Source organism: Manis pentadactyla, chromosome 4, assembly GCF_030020395.1.
Source record: "Manis pentadactyla isolate mManPen7 chromosome 4, mManPen7.hap1, whole genome shotgun sequence".
NCBI classification, from domain to species: domain Eukaryota; kingdom Metazoa; phylum Chordata; class Mammalia; order Pholidota; family Manidae; genus Manis; species Manis pentadactyla.
Window position 1 is genome coordinate 150607428 of NC_080022.1, and position 19626 is coordinate 150627053.

The 19626-nt window shown below is 50.7% G+C and overlaps 1 protein-coding gene and 1 long non-coding RNA gene across 4 annotated transcripts in view; one reads left to right on the forward strand and one right to left on the reverse strand.

Annotated features, from left to right (window-relative positions):
- Nucleotides 1–8186, reverse strand: part of RHBDL3 (rhomboid like 3) — a 41945-nt gene extending 33759 nt beyond the window's left edge. Inside the window, exon 1 of one of the 3 annotated variants that reach the window (XM_036879034.2) lies at nucleotides 7928–8186. In XM_036879034.2, coding sequence (XP_036734929.2) covers nucleotides 7928–8038 — 111 coding nt within the window. In that variant the 5' untranslated portion in view covers nucleotides 8039–8186. Of the gene's footprint in view, nucleotides 1–6348; nucleotides 6545–7927 lie in introns of those variants that run through there. The other 2 variants (XM_057501184.1, XM_057501183.1) reach the window with 2 other exon arrangements.
- A 692-nt stretch (nucleotides 8187–8878) lies between these two features.
- On the forward strand, nucleotides 8879–12569 carry LOC118908968 (uncharacterized). Its single transcript, XR_008997278.1, has 3 exons — nucleotides 8879–9011; nucleotides 9379–9523; nucleotides 12398–12569. It is a non-coding gene; the product is annotated as an uncharacterized LOC118908968 (long non-coding RNA).
- The last annotated feature ends 7057 nt before the right edge of the window (nucleotides 12570–19626 follow it).

Sequence of the window (19626 nt, forward strand, 5' to 3'; positions counted from 1 at the left end):
GACTTGTCCCCAGAAAACTACCAGTTCTCTCCACACCTGGGCTGTGAGGGAGGGATGGGGCCACCTCTTTCTACCAGACACTGTCCTTCTTCACCCAAGGTTAGAACCTCCTGGAAGACCCTGCTTCCCTCGCTTCAGACTCCCCCACCCTCTACAAGGAAAGCCGTAGAGGTGCCTAGACTCTAGGGAACAGCTGGGGGCTGTGACTCAGAAGCAGGCCCCTGGGTGCCCGGGAACAGATGTAACACCCATGTTGATCCATCCAGGCCCAGCCATCATGCCTGCCTGGGCGCCCAGGGTGAGTCAGTCATATAGGCAGGAGTCCCGGGCAGTGAGGACTGGGGGGAATGCTGCAGGCAGGGAGAGGCGGAGTGGGTACAAGCAGGGAAGGGGGTCTGACATCTTCCCATCCCTCTCCCTTCGGCCTAAACCCATTTCCTCCTTCTGCTTCTCCTGGAAGCCACCAAAGGGGCCCTTAGGTTCCCCAGAAAATAGAGGGCACCCAGGGAGGAGGGGACTGGGAGAAGGGCGGGCAGGATAAAGGGCCACCAAACTCTTTACCTCTGCCCTTTCCAGAGCCCACCTGAGGCCTTGTGTACACAGATACACACGACCCCCTCTGCGGTGGGTCCCTATTAGCTCTGTGTCTTTGGCCAAGCCCTGCCCCCTGGGGCCTCAGTTTTCTCCTCTGTCAAGAGCAAATGGCACCATTCACCTCACAGGTCTGTTGAGAGATCACAACAAGATGAGGATGGATGTGCACACATTGGACACTCAATATTTGCTCTCTCAAAGAAATATTTACTGACTCAAGCCTGTACCTTGCTTCAAAAAAGCTGGTGGGACAGAGGTGGCGGCTACTGCTAGCTGTTCGCAACACAAGACATCCACTGACCCATTCCCCTAACACAGAACACTGCCCTGGGCCCAATCTCCCCAGCGACCACCAGGACCTGCCAAATTGGAGCACCAGGCAGAGGAGGCCCCCTCCCGGCTCCGGTCGCCTGGTGACCAGATGCCACGTTCCCACCTTCGCCTTCAGCCATGCTGCAGAAGGGAAATGCTTGTTCAGGCATCAACACTCTTCCAGGCAGTTTTTGTCCAAAACTTCTCTCTTTTCTCTGTGAGAAGTATGGGGAAAGTGTGTTTTACCAGCTCCTGCCCTGAAGAAGTTAGCTTGATATGGTGGAAGGATCCCCAGATTGGACACTTTGATTCAAGACCTAGAACTACTACATGTCAGAGGCCCTGCTACATAACTACCTCATTAGGCCCCACGACACCCCTGAGGGCAGCTGACACATGAGAAAACAGGCTTGGAGGGTTACCTGGCTTGCCTTTACTGCTAGAAGCAGAACTGGGACTGGACCAGATGTGTGTCCTCTTCACTGCCTTGGTCACCAGGTGCTGAGTGAATGGAAGTCGGCAAGGCCTGGTGGCAGGAATATAGGCCGGAGAAGGAGCAGAGCTGGGCCTACTGCACAGAGTAGCCTCAGGTCGCTGACCTGTTTCCTCATTTGCAAAATGAGCAGACTGGATAAGATGGTTCCACTGACCTTCTAATAATCCATGGTCCTTAAGGTGGGAGCTGCCCCAGGGGAACAACATAAGTGAGGCAGCCCCTCGCTCAGGGTCTGCTCTTGGAGAGGACATCAGAACCAAGACAACACGTGCAGAGCTGTCGTTCGACTTGTCATTCTCTCAAACGTGTGTGTACATGTTATGTGTCAGCCAGGCAGCATACAATCTCAGATCCCCTGGCCCCACTGCACAACCACTCTCAGGTGCATTTCCAGGAGTGGCCGGTCAGGGATAAAAGAGGTAATTCAACCTGACTGCCCAGGTCACTGGGGCAGCACCAGGGTAGAGATGCTGGTTTTGCGGTGGAGGGAAGTCCACAGGCTCAAGGGCCCAGGAGGCCACCTGATAAGGAGCAGGAGGTGTAGAGCTTGGGCAAGGGTTCCAGTCAAGCCCATGACTTTGTCCTGCCCTGGGAACCCCTCTGCTGGTTAATCATGTGTTCCAGGGGCCACCACAAATGTCCCTGTTTCCGGGGCAAGAGTTTTCTCTGTGGCTTTGCACTATTCAGCAGTCTCATCTGAGCCTGTTTTCAGCTCCCAGAACCCTCTTAAACCAGCTTTGAAGAGAAGTGCAAATGATGTGGACTTAAGGGTCTGGCCAAGGGAAGACACCCAGGCTGAAGGAGGACACTTGGGTAAAACAAGCAGAAAAATCCTCTGGGCTCAGAAGTGGCTCTCCTTCCAGGAGCTCAGATTGGGAAGGAGCTGGTTTAGAGAGGCTGCTGCCTTCCCTGTGGGGGCCTTGTACTTCTTCCAGCAAATTCTGATCCCCAGTCAAGAGACAGTTGCTGCATGTCCACTGGTATTAGACATCTCAGAGTTTTCACTTCCATTAAATTCCCACAATTGTCTCTGGAGTTAGAGATTACATTCCTATTTTTACAGATGAAGACATTGAGGCTCAGAGAGCTAATGTCACTTGATCCCGGTCACCAGTTAGTAAGGCTTGACTGTAGGTCTATCTCACTCCAAATCCAGAATTCTGCCCCAACAGCCCACCTAAGCTGCCCCATGTTCTGGTTGTAGCATGTTTATCATTCCAGTGGGATATGAAGACTTGTCCACTTTTCTTCTGGGAAAGTAGAAAACAGAGTTCTTTTTGGGGTCTGGGAAACACATGCTCCCAGTGGAAGTGGTAAAAAGAGACACTGTCAAGCTACTTTCAGTTCTTCCTTTTCACTCTTGCTCATTTGAGCTCAAAAGCAACTGTGCTTTATTGACTTAGTAGAACTCATTAAACATTTGCAAATCTTGAAGGCATTTTTAAGGGTGAACCTGGAAATGGTTTTCTCATCTAGAAGCTCTATATGGATTAAGAGGGCTCCAGTCCCACACCTGCTACTGACCCGCTATTTGACCTTGGATCCTTGATGCCCTGGAGTTCAGGAAGAGACTGAGACTAAGATGATCAAAGCATAGTCTGAAAAAGAGGAGCCTGTAGGAAACCTATGGAATATAAGGCAATAACTAAAGAGTGCATAACCAGGGCAAAATCACAAATACCCGTGGAATACATCAGAAATCAAAGTAAATCCAACCACATATAAAAACTTAACAAATTTCTCAAACAATGCATAAAGGAAGAGTTTCTTAATAAATGCTGCTGGCATGACTGGATAGGAATAAGGTCCAGAAGGAGTAAAGGGTTAGGTGATTCCTTTTTAAATCATAGAAAAAAATGGTAGGAAATAGAAGCACATATTTATGAGACCTGAAGAGGAATGAAAACTATCTCAGGTCTGAAGCAAGAGAAGGAATCATAAAAGAAGAGCCCCAAAGATTCAACAATAGGAAAATAAGACATTTTTTTTTACCATATTACACTGTAACAACAGATTAATATTTATGGTGATTAAAAAATTGATATTTAGGAAAACCATTAAGATCCCAACAATATGAACAGACAATTGCCTCAAGCAGAGGTTCATATAGGAAGCATGGAACCTCTGGGGATAGAAGAGATGTTCTTCAGGTTCCCCACCTGCTCTAACTTCTGGAGCCCATGGGGAGAACTGGAGAGGGGTGAGGAGGGATGCACGCTACCCCCTCCCTGAGCAGCCCAGGCAAATGCGCAGGATGCCGGCAGGGCTGGACAAACTCCAAAGGGCCTGGGGTCACATGTTTTCTTCACCTCCAACTCTCACATAGTGAGTGCATCCTGGGCATTTAGTTGAGGGGTGACAAGAGGACCAATAGCCCAAGGTCACAGCTTCTAGTCCTTGGGGTTTAATTAGCTTCATGCTGGGTCAAAAAAACACATTCTACCTTATGTGCTGAAGAACCAGACAGCATACAGGGACTGGTCCAGTTCCATTCCTAACACCTGGAAAAAAACAGTCCCAGCAGATCCCAGTTTGAAATTGGGTGACCACCAGTGTTCCCTTGACCCAGGGAGGGCAGGAGGACTGACTGGGGCCGGCCTCCCAACCTGCCGACCTCTGGAAGGTGAACACATTAGCTAGCAGGAGCCCTCATGGGTGTTGTGTGAATCCCACTCCATCACCAGCTTGCCCTGTCAGGGCTCTTTCTGTATGCGGTGAGAGGCAGCCTACCTACAGCCACCAGCCACACACTCTTTCCTAAGTGCATGCACGAAGTTCACCTGTCACCAAACCCTTCCTGTCAGGAGGCCCATAGGAAGAGGTGGTAAAGATAAAACACTTCAGCTTTCTGAACAACTGAGCACCCTGAAGCTGTTTGTCCATTTGTGGAGCTTCATATTTATTCTTCATTTAGCCCTGTCAGGGGAGTGGTCATGGGGTGGCTTCACAAAGTAGGGAAGGAACGCAGAGGGACTGGGTATCTGCCAGAGGCTTGGCCCTGCTCCTGAGCAGCTCTCTTTAAACACAAAGCACGAGGAAGAAAGACAGCAGAAATAGACTTCTAATGCCAAGGGACTGGGGTAGACCCAAGGCAGAACTTACCATGAGAAATAGTTGTCCAGACTGCATTTTGGGAATTTCTTTCCTAGAATTAATTTTGTCTGTCTGGAGTGGTTTCTGGGTGGGCCTTCCCAGAAGCAGGGGATATTGCTCTTTGTGACACCCAGAACCTCCCTCTACTGGGAGAAGTTAGATTTCATAGGCCACCTGCTAATAATATTAGGTGCTACACTGTTCCCTCTGTGCCCCTGAGTTTCAAGTTCTTCCTACTTAAAGTTTGCTTCCATTCACCCAAAAAGTGTGTTTTAAAATGTAAACATACAGGGACAGGCAAAGGAAATCAGCCAAATGAGAAAGACACAGAGAAAAAAGAACGATACACTTTGTTCTAGGTTCTGATTCTAAATCTGGTGGGAGGTGTGAAGGACTGGCAGCCTGCTGGTCGTGGTGTCAGTGGCAGCAGGAGGCTCCCCCTGCCTCAGGGCAGCAGGCCAGCTGCTGATATACTCTTAGGAGCCAGAGGGAGAGTGGGTGGCACTCAGAAGCCAAGGCAGAGATGCACTACCCGACTGGGACAGGAGCCAGTGGACGCTCCGCAAACCACAGCCAGACTTCATGTGCTGGGGATAATGCCCCCAAGCCCCCATGGCCAGGCCTGCCATGTCTTTCAAGTTGTAATTCCAAGTCTTCGGTTCCACTTGGGCATTTGCATTCAGCTGGCTCCACCAGTTGAACTTGTCTGAAGCCAAAGTTGTCATTTTTGCCAACCCCCGACTCTCACTCTGACCTTTCCTTGTCCTAGTTCAGAACCTCAAAATGATACGTGGTTCACCTCATCTATTCAGGTCCAGAAAGACCTTCCAGTTCCCATCGCCATGCGCCTCTTCCTTTCCGTTCTTACTGTCAGTTTCCCAGTCAAGGCACCTGTGACCATTTGCTGCAGCAGGCTCCCTATTGGTCTCTCTCATGCACGCAATCCTTCTCACCCCCATCCCACCATCACACAGGATCTTCCCAAAGCATTGCTTGGATCCTATAACAAATCTGCTAAAAAAAAAAACTTTCAAAGGCTTTCCCTGACTACAACAGGATAAGGTCTGATCCAGGTTACTTTTTCAACTTTATCTCTGCAACCCAACACATGCCCAACCAGACTGGTCTCTTAAAGTTGTACAATCTTCAGAGTCAGTCATTCTCACTTGCAGGGCCACTGTGTTCACTATTCCCGCCCCCCACACTCCTCCTCTCCTTTTGCATCACGAAAAGGAAGAGGGAAAGGAAATACACAACATCACTCAACATGAGTACCAAGCAAAGAAGAAAACCATTTCCTTGCTGAAGGTCAAATGTCTATCTTCCAGGTCTAGAGCTGGCATTCCCAACTCCATTCCCCACATTGCAAACAATACTTCCCCAGAACTCCCCATCCCTGCCACAAAATTAAAGTAGACAGCTTCCAAAAGAGCCCATAGTATGAGTCACCCTCCAAGGATGGCAGAGATGGCAAAGATCTTTGATGGTGGAGGTAGAAAAGGAGAAGGGATGTTAATTTAAGCCCTACCCCCACCTCCCCAGACCCAACTGCAATCCCTTGGCATATAGAGAATGCCCCAGGCTCCTGTACATATTGTACAGTTTCTACAAGGTGTAAACCCACCTTTCTGAAGTAGGATAGGGAGGAGGAAGGAGGGAAAGACCTCTCAGGGGAACCCACCGCCCTGGGGAGCAGTGGTGAGCAGCGCCGCTCAACTTCAGTGTTGCACTAAGCCACGCCCCCACCCAACGTCACCATCTCAGGAATGAAGAGCTAGGGAAGCCCACGCAAGCAGGGAGACTGATTGTGGGGAGGGCTGGAAGGAACTGGGGGGATTTAACTGCTCACATACCTGATCAAATAGGACTTTCCAGTGCTGGTAGAGAGGGAGGCCATGCAGGACAGGAGGAAGAGGAGAGAAAGAAACACACATCACCAAGGACTCTGCAGCCCCTTGATGTTTCTGACATAGCCTCCAAGCTGCTGCCCAGGTTCAGGGACCCACCACGACAGACCAGGGAAAATCTGAGAAGAGCTCCCCGAATGAGTCTGCACAGAGCATAGGGAAGGAACTCAGGGTGGGGAGGCAGGTGGAGTGTCCCTCTTTTGGAGACAGGCAGGCAGAGGGATGAGCAGAAGAAGGGTAATTCTCAACAATTATTCAATAAAGGCATCCAACTCTGTCCAAGTGCCTCTAATAACTTCCACTGCCAAAAAATTATGTCCATGTCTACTCTCAGGCCTGGGAATGCACTATTCCATCAGACTTGCTGCAGCGGTCTCACTCTGCTGGGGCCAGCGACCCCTCCTAAGGAAACTCACCCCCTGCATAAGCACTAACATTTTGCCTGCAGTTTTTTTTCTGGGTGGGGTGGCGGGGTCCCCGAATACGGTGAAATTCACCCAGTCTCCTCCAAGGCTAAGTCTGAGTGGTAAGAACAGGAGATTCCACCGGGGCTTTGGGGCCAGAAGCAAGTGAGAGATTTAACCACAGGGAGCCAAAGAGGAGGGAAGATGTTCAGCTCCCTGGGGCACATTCAGACTTTTGGTCTCAGGTTTGGAAGGTTGGAAGGCGGCTTCACTTCCCTTTCCCCACCCTGCAGGAGGGAAGGGGCAGGGCAGAGCGGTTGCCAGTTTTTTCACCTCTGTTTGCAGATTAACCTCGGGAGGGAGAAGCTTAGGAAACTCCAGTTCCCAGGACTCCCCAATGCGGGCTCTGGGGATGGCTCCCGGGACCGGAGGGAGGGAGGCTGGAACAGCAGATGGCAGGGAAGCCCTCTGAGGCAGCTCCTCCCCACCCTCGCCCAGGGTACCGTCGCTGGCACCGTCTCGGTCCGAGACTCCTGAGCCCCCTTCTGGAAGCAAAACCTCTCCAGCACTCCTTCCCTCTCTCTTCCGGCTGGGTTCAGGGACTGGGGCCAGCTTGAATTTCAGTGAGTGTCGCGACAGGGCAGGTGCCCGGCAGGAGATAATCCAGGAGGGAAAAAGGGGGCGGCCTGACCGGTCAGCGCTGCCGCGTTCCGGGGACCCTGCGGCGCCCGCTCCTTCCCAGGCTTTGGGAGCCCGCAGGTCGCGAGGGGAGGGGAGGGGATGGAGTCAGTGTTGTGACGCGGCCGCCTCTGCGGGAAAACGCCGTGTCCCGGGCACTGCACCAGCCGCGGGGAGGCGGCTCCGGCGACCGACTGGGCCCCAGCGCGGCGGTGGGGATTGGGTCCCGCAGGGAAGCCGTGGGAGCCCGAGGTAGGGGATGGCGTGCGCGCTTTAGGGGGAGCCTGGTCCCTCCGCCCCCTCCCACCCGCGGGGACCCGGACAATCCGGGGCGCTCCCGCATCCCCTTGAACCCTGCAAGTTGCCTCGCGGGGGCGAGACGGGGACAGCTCCCCTCTAAGGGCTCCCCAGAAAGTTTGCCCGGGCGGGGGAGGGGCACTCACGTCCTCCGGCGCCACGGGCGGCTGCTCCTCAGCCTCGGGTTCCAGCTCCTCGATACGCTCCGCCTCGGCGCTGGCGGCCACTGCGGGGCCCGGGCTGGGGTGCTCGCCCATGCCGAAGCGGGGTCCAGGGGCGCCGGGTGGCTGCAGGGCTCGTCCCGGGGCGCCGGGCTAACTTTGCGCCGCGCCGGCGGCGCAGCTCCAGGAGCTCTGGGCGCGCCGCGCCGCCTCCGCACCAGCCCCGCCGCCCGCGCCCGCCCCCATGACTCCGACCCCCGCGCCCTGCCTTGCCACCCTGGTCCCGCCCGGCCCCTCCGCCGCTAAACTTCTCGGCGCTTGCGGCCCCGCCGCCTTCCGCCTCCGTCCCGGCCCCCACTCCCGGCTGCGAGGCGAGGGCGCCCTTGGGCCGGCTTCGGCCCCGTGGCTCCCCGCGCTCCCTCCCGCTTCCCGCGGCCCCCGCTCTGCGCCCGAGTCTCCTCCTCCCCGCGAACTCCTCGGGGGCGGCACGCGCGCGGGGGCGGGGCTGCTCCCGGGGCCGGCGTCCCCCCGTTCTCGCCCTGGGCGCCACCACCCGGGCCAATTCGGTCAGAGCGGCGAGGCCCGGGGACGGATGGGAGAGCTGCGGCGGGGTTAGCGGGGAAGTGGGCTGCGTGGCCCGTGGCAGGGATGGGGGCTGCGCGGTCGCCGGCCCCATCACCACCAGCCTTTACCCCGGGCCCGGGTTTGACTTCCGCACTGGGCCGAGGGCTGTAGTGCCCACTTCCCGAGACCTATCGGGTTAATGATCACTTGGAGAGAGGGCAGAGGCGTGAAGGAGGCAGGGACAAGGTTTTCACAAAGTTGGCAACGTCGGGGTTAACTGGGAGTGAACTGGGTGGGATGCTGAGAGGACAGCATCCGCCCCCCCACTTTTCCATCTCTCTTGACTTCGGTCTCAGATTCGGGGGGGGGGTCTCACTAGGCCTAGTAATTTAGGTTTGGGAGAAGTCCGATAGGGGAGTCCTGAACCCCAAACCGTAAATCTTGCCCTCCCCGCATCCAGAGCTGTATGAAAGAGCCCTGGCTTCATTTGACCAGGTTGACAAAGGTAAGCTCAGGGAAGTGCCCCAAGTGGAAGAGGGGAAGTGAAGAAACTAAAGCAAGTAGGAATGAAGTTAGAGCAAAGGAATAGGGAATCTTTTCAAGAAAAAAAAAAAAATTGGTGCTGTTTCCCTGTAAGAAAGGCCTGCCAGGTGAGATGTGTCCCAGAAGCACAGGCTCCACCTGTTAAGTGGCACCAGTGGCCAGCTGGGATAGTGCCTGCCTGCCTCAGGAGGCTCAGGGACTCACTCCTGGTGATATCTCACAGGCAGTCCTTAGCCTGCACGAAAGTGGTCCCTTTCCACACTCTTCCTCTTCCCACCAGCCACCCACCCACCCACTCACTGGCCTTTGCTCCTCTCTTTCCCTCTCAGAACAGGAGCCTCTTTCCAGTCATGAAGTCTGCAATCAGGAATAATGCAAACACAACCCAAGGCCCAGGATCCAACCTGTGACCATCTCACCTGACAATGACTGTCCCCCTTAAACAGAAGAGGAAATTAACTCCATTCTAATTAGGTGAGTTTGCTACAGACACCAATTTTCATCTCTGTTTCAGGAAGTGTGATCATTTCAACTATTTTTGTATCTCACCACCCTCCCCCAATCCCTACTCTACTAACAAGTCAAAATCCTGGCAAGATTTCCTTGTAAATAAAACTGTCTGCATAGGGTGTGATTTTGAAAACAGCATTCAGAGGACAGAAGAGAGGCTGACTTCTTTATGGAAAGAAGCCCAGAAGGACAAGAGGCAGGATGGGGCCTGAAAGGTCAGTGTCCCTGCCTCCTCCCATCCCCCTCATATCATTTACTTATGTGACCTGCATGGGTGCTGGCTGTATTACATCTCTGGGACTGGAGAAGTGAGCCAGGATGCATGGTTGGAGGGGACTGGAGATGGAGAAGGGCTCAGAGCAGGGTTTGCCACTCTGCCAAGACGCTGAGCAGTCCTGGGCAATATCCCAGTTGCCTTTTGATTTCTGCCTCTTCTCCAGATCAGGGACAGGTCTTATCAACATATCCAGCTCTATTAGCCCTTCAAGTGGAAGGGATCTTGGCAAGCTCAGCTCAATTTCATGAACATGTACTGAGCTCCTACTAAGTGCCAGTGACAGAACTTTGGGAATACAGAGATAGATAAGATCCAGACTCTGCCCTCCAGAAACTTTAATTTAGGGTAATAGCCAGGGAAGTCCAGGGTTTATAGAAACCCAAAGGAGGGAGGTCCTTTTTGGTCCAAGAAGGTTTCCCAAAGGAAATGCCCCCAGAACCAAGCAAAGCCGGAAAGCTGATGGGGAGGCATTCCAGGCAGAGGGAACAGCATGGGCAAAGTCTGGGCATGAAGCAGTGGGGTAGGAGAGGGGAACTACAAGCAATTTGGCATGGCTGGAAATTAGAGCAGTGTGCTCAATGTGAAGAGCCCAGCCCAGAGGGGTGGGTTTGAAGTTTCATGAGAAAGGCTTGGATTTTACCTAAGACAGTGGGAGCCATGGAAGGATTGTGAGCATGAGAGTAATATTTTCAAAGATCCCTCTGGTGTGGAAGATAGGAGGGAGGTTGGTCTGAGCATAGGGAGATAGGAGGGACTGTCCAAGAAGAGGTCATGAGGGCAGTAGCAGTTAGAATAAAGGGGAGAGGGCAGGTCTGAGCAGTATCCAGAAGGGTATCACGTTCCTCTTTCTGCCTAAGAACACTTCATCCCACTTTGGCAGACAGTGTTCCCAAAACTCTCCTAGGAAAGAATCCCTAACCTTTAACAGAAGCCTCCTTCAGGAGATTGCATCCCTTTCCCTGGCCCCTGCTGGAAAGAGAACACCATCTTGATTTAGAGACAGCTGTGACATCCAACATCCTCCATAAACCTGAGGCCACACTCTCACTTTTGCCTTCAGTGTTGCTAGCCCATTCCACCCTGAGCCCCAGAGGAATCTGCAGATAGGTGCAACCCACTCTCCAGCAGGCAGGGAGGCATGGGGATTGGGACCCAAGGCCTGAAACCTCTGAGGATGGGAATGGCCAGGCTATCTGTTAGCTTTTGTTCCACTCCGACCTAAGACAGCATGCATGCTGGCACATTCTGTGCCCTATTGGGCACAGAGGAGAGGATGGGCGTGGTGCTTTCTCACTTTCACTGAACAGCTACCATGGCCAGGCACCTGTAGATGCTTTGGGGTGACTGTACATAGGCCCTGCCCTCAGAGAACCACAGGTCAAGTGGGAAAGGACAGCAAACATGAGCTGATTGCATTTATACCCTGCTCTTCATTCTGTAAGCACTCCACACCCATGACCTCTTTTAAAGTGTCTAACTGGGCACCCTAAGTCAATGCAGAACAGGATAAGAGCCTGGGAGAGAGCAGTCTGAACTCCAAAAGTCAAACTCAGTTCAGAGGGCAGTGAGGTAAGCCTTGAAAGATGTGGCAGCTTTGGGGTAGAAAGGGGAGGGGTTTCTGGGTGGAGGGACCCACTGCAGCAAAGGCACAGAGAAAGGAACGCCACCAACTGTAATGGGAGCAGTTCGGTAGGTGAGCACAGAGTGGGCATGGCCAGGTAAGTGAGAACCATGTTGAAAAGGTCCTTTAGTGCCAATCTGAGGAGGCTGGACCTTGCTCAGTGGGTAACAGAGAAGTGGTGCTGGCTTCTAACTGGAGTGGCATTTTAGGAAGATTAGGTTGGCAGCAGCTAAAGAGTGCAATTCAACTAACGTGGTGAGAGTGTCCATTATTTGCCAGACCCTGGCCAAGGTGCTGAGAATACAAAAAATGAGACCCAGGCCCTGCCCTCCTGGGAGAAAATTAGATAATCATCTAATTACAGCCCAGAGGGAGGGAGGAAGGAGGAAGAAGGAAGGCAGAGGGAAGAGCTGTTGAGGGACTGAGTCTTGAGGATGTACCCACCAGGAGAGGGAGGAGTGTTTTAAGGAGCCGATGTTCTGAACCTAGGGGGCTACAGCACCAGGCTCCCACGGGTGAACCGCCGGGAAAGCCAGGAAGACCTGCTGAGAGAGTTTGTTTGTGGATAATGTGAGCTAATGAGAAGCCAGGGAAGAAACATTAAGGGCTGTAATTACCTCTCAAAGCAAATGACAGTGTCGAGCAGGGGGGGCTAAATGTGGGTGATTTTTCTCCAGAACCTCTTCTGTTTGGGCCTCTTTTTCAACAAGAGTTTCCCATTCTGATGTCCCCCCAGCCTGGCCCACATCCTTCAAGGCCCTTTTTCTTCCTAAAGCAAACCTAAACTGATCCTTACAGCTCCTCTCTTCATGTGCAGCTCTAATCTTCTGAGAAACCTGCAAACAGCCCCGAGCTGCTGCCGTTTGCCTGCCTGAGATGAAGCCATGAGTTATTTTTGACTGAGATCCAAGTCCCAGCCTTGAATTCTTTTGTCTTCCAGGAATCCCCCAGTCATGTTTGAAGTCTGCAAGTCCAAACAGCAGACACAGCTCAGAGAGGAGACCGCCACTTATCCAACCACCCTCCATCCCCAGCTCCAGAATTCTTCCCTTATTGCCCGCTGTCTTTCAGATCAAACAGCACAACACCACTAAACGGATTTTTCCCCTTTCCCTTTCGTCTCTTCCTTTCTCACTGCAGGGCCCCCAAGTTTCCAAGTAACTTAAATCATTACTGAAAGATGTCTAGGTTCACAGACACCAAACCTGTTCAAAGAGAGCCATGGGCACCCAAAAGGGAAGCTCACAAAGGCACAGAGGAAACATTCCCAGGTCCAAGGTTTAGCCAACCACCTACTCAGGGAAACAATCAGCTGCTTTGCTGGGTCTCATCTTCCTCTTGGCCATCTTCCTGGGGCTTGCCTGTCCCTGGGGTTCTGTTTCTGGATTCTCTCTGGGCCTCCAGTACTCTATGTGACTAAAGGTAGGTTCCCTCTCCTCAGTGCACAGCCAGTTCAGTTGTGCCTCTCTCTAATGAAGGCTTCTCCTCCAGGAAGGCTTTCCCCAGCTCTGGAGCCCCAACAGACCACTCCCTCCTCTGAGTCACTTTTTTCTTTTGACCTTGCATTATCTCATCTAAGTTTTATTTTTCCTTATATGAGAATGTATATTCCTTGAAGGGGAAGATATGGCTTATTCAGTTTTGCATCCATCACAGCCTGCAACACTGAACACCGTAGGAGCTGAACAAACGTTGGTTTAATGAAAAACGGAGTGTCTCTCTTGCTATGACACCAAGTCTAATTGCATAGTTATTACTTTCAGCCCCCAACAAAAAACAAGCTTTATTTTATGGAGAAAAGATTCTCCTGCATAATAAAAATGCAGTTCTGTGCCTGCTGCCTTTCTTTCAAAGCACTTCCATATTTTTCATTCCATTGCATCCTCAAAAAACCAGCCTTTTCTGAGGTAAGCAGAACAGGGCAGTTGCCTCCATTTTACAAATGGGCCCAGAAGCAGCTTAATTCCCCATTTCTTTCACCAAATTTCCTGTTTTCAGAGTGGAAGACAAAGCCCCTGATGTGGTGAGTGCCCTTGGCCCTGGCCCTTGCCTGCAGGAACTTTCTCCCAGGGCAACTGGGCAGGCCCCCATGGGGTGCCCAAGTGGGGCTTGTCCTAATGTGGGCTGGTAAGAGCAGAGGCTCTGGGGGATGTCTCTGGCTTTAGAGCAAAAGCCATTGGTCTGTTTATCTGCTTTGATTTCCTTAAGGTTCATGTATAATCAGTGTCCTGTGGGAGGAGGAATGGTTGGCTTTCATTCACCACTGCACAGCGCCAGGCATGGGGTATTCAACAAACTGTGCAGACAGAAAGGAACAGTGAATCTGGGAGGGCCATGGCAAACCTTTCCCTTGGAGTGTACTCCCCATGAGGGCAAGGACTTGGTTTGGTTCACTTACAGCAGTATCTTCAACTCCTAGAACAATGCCTTGAACATAGAAGATCACAAAAAGTATTTGCTCAATGAACAAAGTCTGTCCTATTTATACTACTCCAGGCCTAGGGAAGGCCTCCCAGAGGTCAGAATTTCCAGAAAGTCTGCCCAGCATCTGGCCTCATAGGACTTCCTTAGCCTCTTCCAGGGAAGAATGTGGATTAATCTGGCCCCTCCTCCAGCAAGGGGTTATGGTGAAGAATGTCTTTATTCACTGCTGCACAGGGCCAGGCATGGGGCCATGAGGCAGGCTTTCTGATGATGAGGACGAAGCAGAGGCAGAGTCCCGGAGCTCCATATCCAGCATGGCGAGAGGCCACAGCACTAGGGAGACAGTCCTGAACACAAACGTGGCAGCAGGAGCTGCCCCGGAATGCGGGGCAGAGTAGTGAGACAGTAGGCACTCAAATCTGTTTCCTCCACTCTCAGCCACACAGGCCAAGTGAGGCTGTGTGAGGCCTTCCCAGTGCACATTGTAAATACCATCTGTCACACTGCCTGCCCAGATGCGGCCTTCCTCCCTGGAAGGGGGGCATTCTTTATTATCCCTGTGGAACACACTCTACCTAAATGCTGTGCCACCAAGAGAGGGAAAGAAAACGCTGGAAGAGTCAAGGACTCCTGAGACCTGCCTCTCGTCAGGAGCTGGTTAAGAGGGCTTGGCCATCATCTGTCTGGGGAGGAGCTTAACGCTCAACTCTCCTGGGAATTACCAGGCTGGCATTTTCATCCTCGTTCTGCCACCAGCTTGCTGTGTGTCCTTGGATAAAGCACCTCGACCCTGTGAGCCTCCATTTTCTCATCTGTAAATTCAGAGGTCAGACTAGATGACCTGTGACCTCTCTTCCAGCTCTAAAATTCAGTTGGCACCACTAGAACCCTTCTCACTCCTGAGGCTTGCCCAGAAGTCTATGCGTTTCCCATTAGCCCTTCCACCCAGGCTGGACAGGGAAGTAAGAGGTCAGGATGTGATTCCTTAGTGCTTGCAAGAAAGCCCAGGAGTCAGTGGACCACGGTTCTTGTCCCAGCTCTGTCCCTATTTAGCCATGTAACTGGGGAAGGCATAGTTTCCTAGACTCAGTTTTGTCTTTTGTGAAACAAGTGGGTGGGACTAGACTTCAGTAGGAGAATCCATCTCTAAATCTCATGATCTCTGATTTTCCTTTCCAAAACACGGTCAATAAAATCTTTGCACACTGAGGCTCCAGACACATAGATGAATGAGACATAGTCTCTGCCCCCAATCAGTTCTAAGATAGCTGAGAAGACAAGCTAAAAAAACCCTATCACATTGTACCTGTAGAGATATATGCAAACCATGTGGTGGTGGAAAGGGGGTCCAAGGAGGTAATGCTGGAGCTGAGTCTTAAAAGACCAAGAGGAATTTGCTTGGTGGATGAGGCCTGATGCGTTCAAGATGGAGGGAACTGCATGTATGAAGGCAGAAAGGTGTGAATCTGCATAGAAACTGCCTGCTTGTTGTTAAGTGATCATGACATTCTGGGAGTCTGCACAGACTGCTTTCTCTCTTACCCTTCTGGAACAATCCAGTACTCCCTGGATGGGGGGTGAGGGGACTTATGGTTGGTGGCTCAGCTTGGCTGCTCTGTCGATGAAGCACATCACCAGGGAGATGAGAGACTGACCAGTCTCCCCTCCATCTCCTGCCTTTATATGTTCTCTGAATTAGAATCAGTGAAGCAGGCTGGAAATGGGGGGCTGGTTCAAGTGGCCTCAGGGTGACCCACAATTCTCCAGCCTTGCACACCACACCATCAGCCTGGGTCAGAGGAGGAAAGTGGCTTTGTGCAAAATGGGGCCCAGCAGCTGGCTGGCGTGGGTAGTTCAGGTTTGTGGCTACCATGTGTGGCCAGAGCATGTGATCTGTCCTACAGCTGTGGCAGCCTGTTGTGGCTCCTCTAGGAGTTGTCCAAGTCCTCTGCAGAGAGATGGAGGTGACCTGTCCCTTCTCTGTGAAGGACGTCCTGCAAGGGAAATGTGGCCCCCACATCTCAATCTGGGTGCTGCAGCTCTGGTCTGCAGCTCACATGCCTGCTCTGCATACTCCAGGATACGCAGAACAGCTGAAAGGGGACATCCAAAATATCTGTCAGCTGTGAGCAGCCTCACAGGCTGCCAGCCAGGGAGTTAACCAGCTCAGGAAAAGCCTATGAAGTGTCAGTGAGCACTCCACTGGCTTGGCTTGCTGCAATAATTCATATCCACCAAAAAGGGGCTGCAAGTTAGGGAAATACCTGAAACACTGAAGGAACAGGGACGTTGGCCAGAGGGTTCCTGGGGCACAACTGTATTTGCAGAGGGAGTTCCTTTCATCAGAGAGCAAAGGCACTGGCTGACAGCTCATTCATTATCCTAGGGTTCCTTCGGAGGAGGGGGTGGCTTGCAGCACACCCATGCTCTCCTCTCTTCCCAGAGCCCTGAAGCTGAGATTGCCTGAGGCAGTGGCATTTGGGAATGAGTCTCTTCAGGCACTCTGTCTCTTTAGACACCTGCCACTTGTATCTTCTTTCCCAGCTTAAGCCAGTAAATCCATTCTCCCAACTTCCAGCTGTCATTCTCTCTCCTTAGGATAACTGACCACATTTATTCAATACACAGCTTGAGCTCTTATGATGGGAGATCTTGGTTGTGTGGTCAGGGCTGAACTATGAGGCAATGGGGACGAGGCTGGGGGTGGGTTTGAAAATAAGAACAACTGGAAGGGCACTTGAAATTATTTGCTACATTAGCACAGAATTTTTCAAGAACCCACTGCTTTTGTCTGATAATGCATGTGTCCACCTTTGTCTTCCTCCAAGAAACTACAGATTGGGGGCAGTAGGGGATATGTCCGCCTTGGCTTTGCTGCGTATCCCAGGTGGATTGGTGGTCACAGCCTGAATCACACAGATGCCTCCAAAAACCTTGGTCATTGGGCAGATGGAGTGAGGGCGTGTGGACAGGCAACAAAAGGCATCACTCCTGCAGAGCCCCAGTGACGCCCTATTACAAGTGCCCCCTGGCCTTCCCTGCAGAAGGACAGCATGGACACCAAAGGCAGCAGGCTGGGCATTGTGAGGGTGCCTGCTTATTAGGGGACCTGTGCTCATTTGTCCTTTTGTTGTAACTTCTGTGACCTCCATAAGGACCAGATGCCTTTGTAATTGCCTCACTGTATCTTCTAGTACCACGCTGTTGGCATGGTATCTAGGAGATTAGTGGAAAATATACATTTTACTTATACAGACCTCCATTTGCATCTGGTAGGATAACCTTCAGCAAGTTAGCTCGCTTAGGCTCTCAGATTCAGTTTCCTGTGACTTAAAGGTGGCCAGTATGACACCTGTTGCTAGGATGTAGGTGAAAGGACAGGATAGTGCCAGGCACAGAGTAGCTCTCAGTAAGCATCAGCTCCCTCCCTTTCCCCCCAGATACTCAATACATGGTGCTGAATAAATGAATAAATTATTTCAGAGATGAATATAGCTTGGCATATTTCTTGGTTATATTCACATTCCAAAAAGCCCATATATCACAGTTGTTTAAAAAGAAAAAAAATCCAACACCAAGTAACCAAATTTGCAGTTTGCAATTTTGCCACCCACCCTGTGGAGGGGAAAAGTCATTTTTGAACAGATGGATAAGTACCTCTGCTTACTTTTAAAAGAAAAATACAAAGAGATTACCTTGGGAAACAAGACCAAAGGACTCTGTGTTTGACCTCTTTCATTTCTCCCCTTCACAAAAGAGACACACAGTTGGTGCCTAATAAATGCACCCCAAAGGCCTAGCCTTCCACCATGCCTGGGAGTTGCAAGACTGGCTGGGAACCACATGAAGTCCTGGAGCCACAGTGTCCTCTAGTGGTAAAGAACAGCCATAACACCCCTCAGAGTTGACAAGACACAAAGCCACGCTTTAGGACAGGCAAGTTCCCTAAAGTACCCTGGATCAGCCCCATAGGGCAGACCTCCATGTCTCGGTGACTTGGAAATAACAAACAAACCATACATTCTCCAGAAAATAGTTGTCTGAATACACTTCTCAGCAACACCCACTGCAACAACATTTGTTCTTTAAAATTCATTAGGCATCGATTAACAGAGTCTAGGCAATGATTCTAGGCTGCTAACATCACAAAAAGGAACCAGAAATTCACTGCCTCTGATGGAAGCACACTGCACCACCTATGAAGGATTTTTGCCACCTGAGTCTGATCAAGTCTCTAACTCTCATCACAAACTTACAGGAAACAGATTGGTAGCTAATGAATTAATAAATTTAAGGAGGAGTATGTTGAATGACACCACAGGGTTGTGATCAGAAAAATCCAGACCATGTAAAACTCTACAGGCCAAATGACCTGATTTCTTCAGCAATAAATTGCAAAGGAGAGAGAGGAAAAGATGAACCATTTGGGGAATTCTGATTTAAACAAAATGAAAAACAAAAACTTTCTTAAACAATCAGGAAAATCTGAATACTGTATATTTTATCTTAAGAAATTTTTTTCTTTTTTAAAAGATGGTATTGGAGTTGTTGGTTTTTTAGATTCCCTATATTTGATGCTGAAATGTTTTCAGATGAATGATGTGCTGTTTGGGATTTGTTCAAAATACTTTCAGAGTGGATGGGGAACAGATGAAACAAGACTGGCTGTGTTGATAATTATTGAAGCTGGATGATGGGTGCATGACAATTCATTATACGATTTGCTTTACTTTTGTTTACATTTGAATATTTTCATAATTAAATATAAGAAAAATTGCTACTAGGAAAGTTTCAACCTTGACTGTCCTCAATAAAGGCCACAGATGACTCCTTGAGCAGCTTTATTCTGTTGCTTCTATGCAAAAACAGGAGCCCACTATCTGACAACTTGTGTTGGAAGGGTATTAGATTGTTTCACCTGGCACATTTGAGAACTATGATTAGAATCAGCAGAACTGCTATATACTTATGGCTGCACCATTTGAATGAATTCCTATTCCTTTATTTGCTCCTGGACAGCTGGGTGGAAAGAGGCCAAGAACAAGTGGACAGATCTTCCAAGGGCCCACTTTGATAAATGCTCTAATTCAAGGGAGCCAGTCGCTCCCATGTTCCCTCCAATCTCCACATTATCTGCACACTCTCTCTCCTTAGCGATAACTCTTAACCCACAACTTCCCATCAAAAGGCACTGGACATCAGAGCCCCAGCAGCTGTCAAGGTGGATTCAGCACCTCCTGCCTTCTCTAACCCTCACTCTCTCCACTGCCACCAGCTTACATAAACACAGCTGTATCAGCAGCCACCAGCTGCCAACTCTCCTAGAGGATATTCAGCATTTTTCCTAGTTTGGCTAAAAATAAGTCCAAGGCTCTCATGGGCATCTGCAGGTGGTGTGTTCACTGCCAGGCTGGGGTTTTCTTAGGATGCTCTAACTCAGAAACATGGAATTGCTTGTACCAAGTCCATGGCAGGAGCTCTGCTCATTCTTTGAGGTAACGGTCATAAGCAAAATCAAAGCCAAAAGGAGCTTAAGGCCTATCCTTTAAAGTCTTTGCTACCTGGGTACTAACCTCAGTCATGACATCTGAAAGAGGACATTGGTCCAAGACCCAGGCCTACTCCTTAGCTGGGTCTGTGACTGGTTATTCAAATTCCTTTAGCCAGAGTTCTGTTACATCTATAATGGGGATGATAGTAATACTGTAACTCTTGGTTATGAGAATTAAATGATATGTGAAAAGG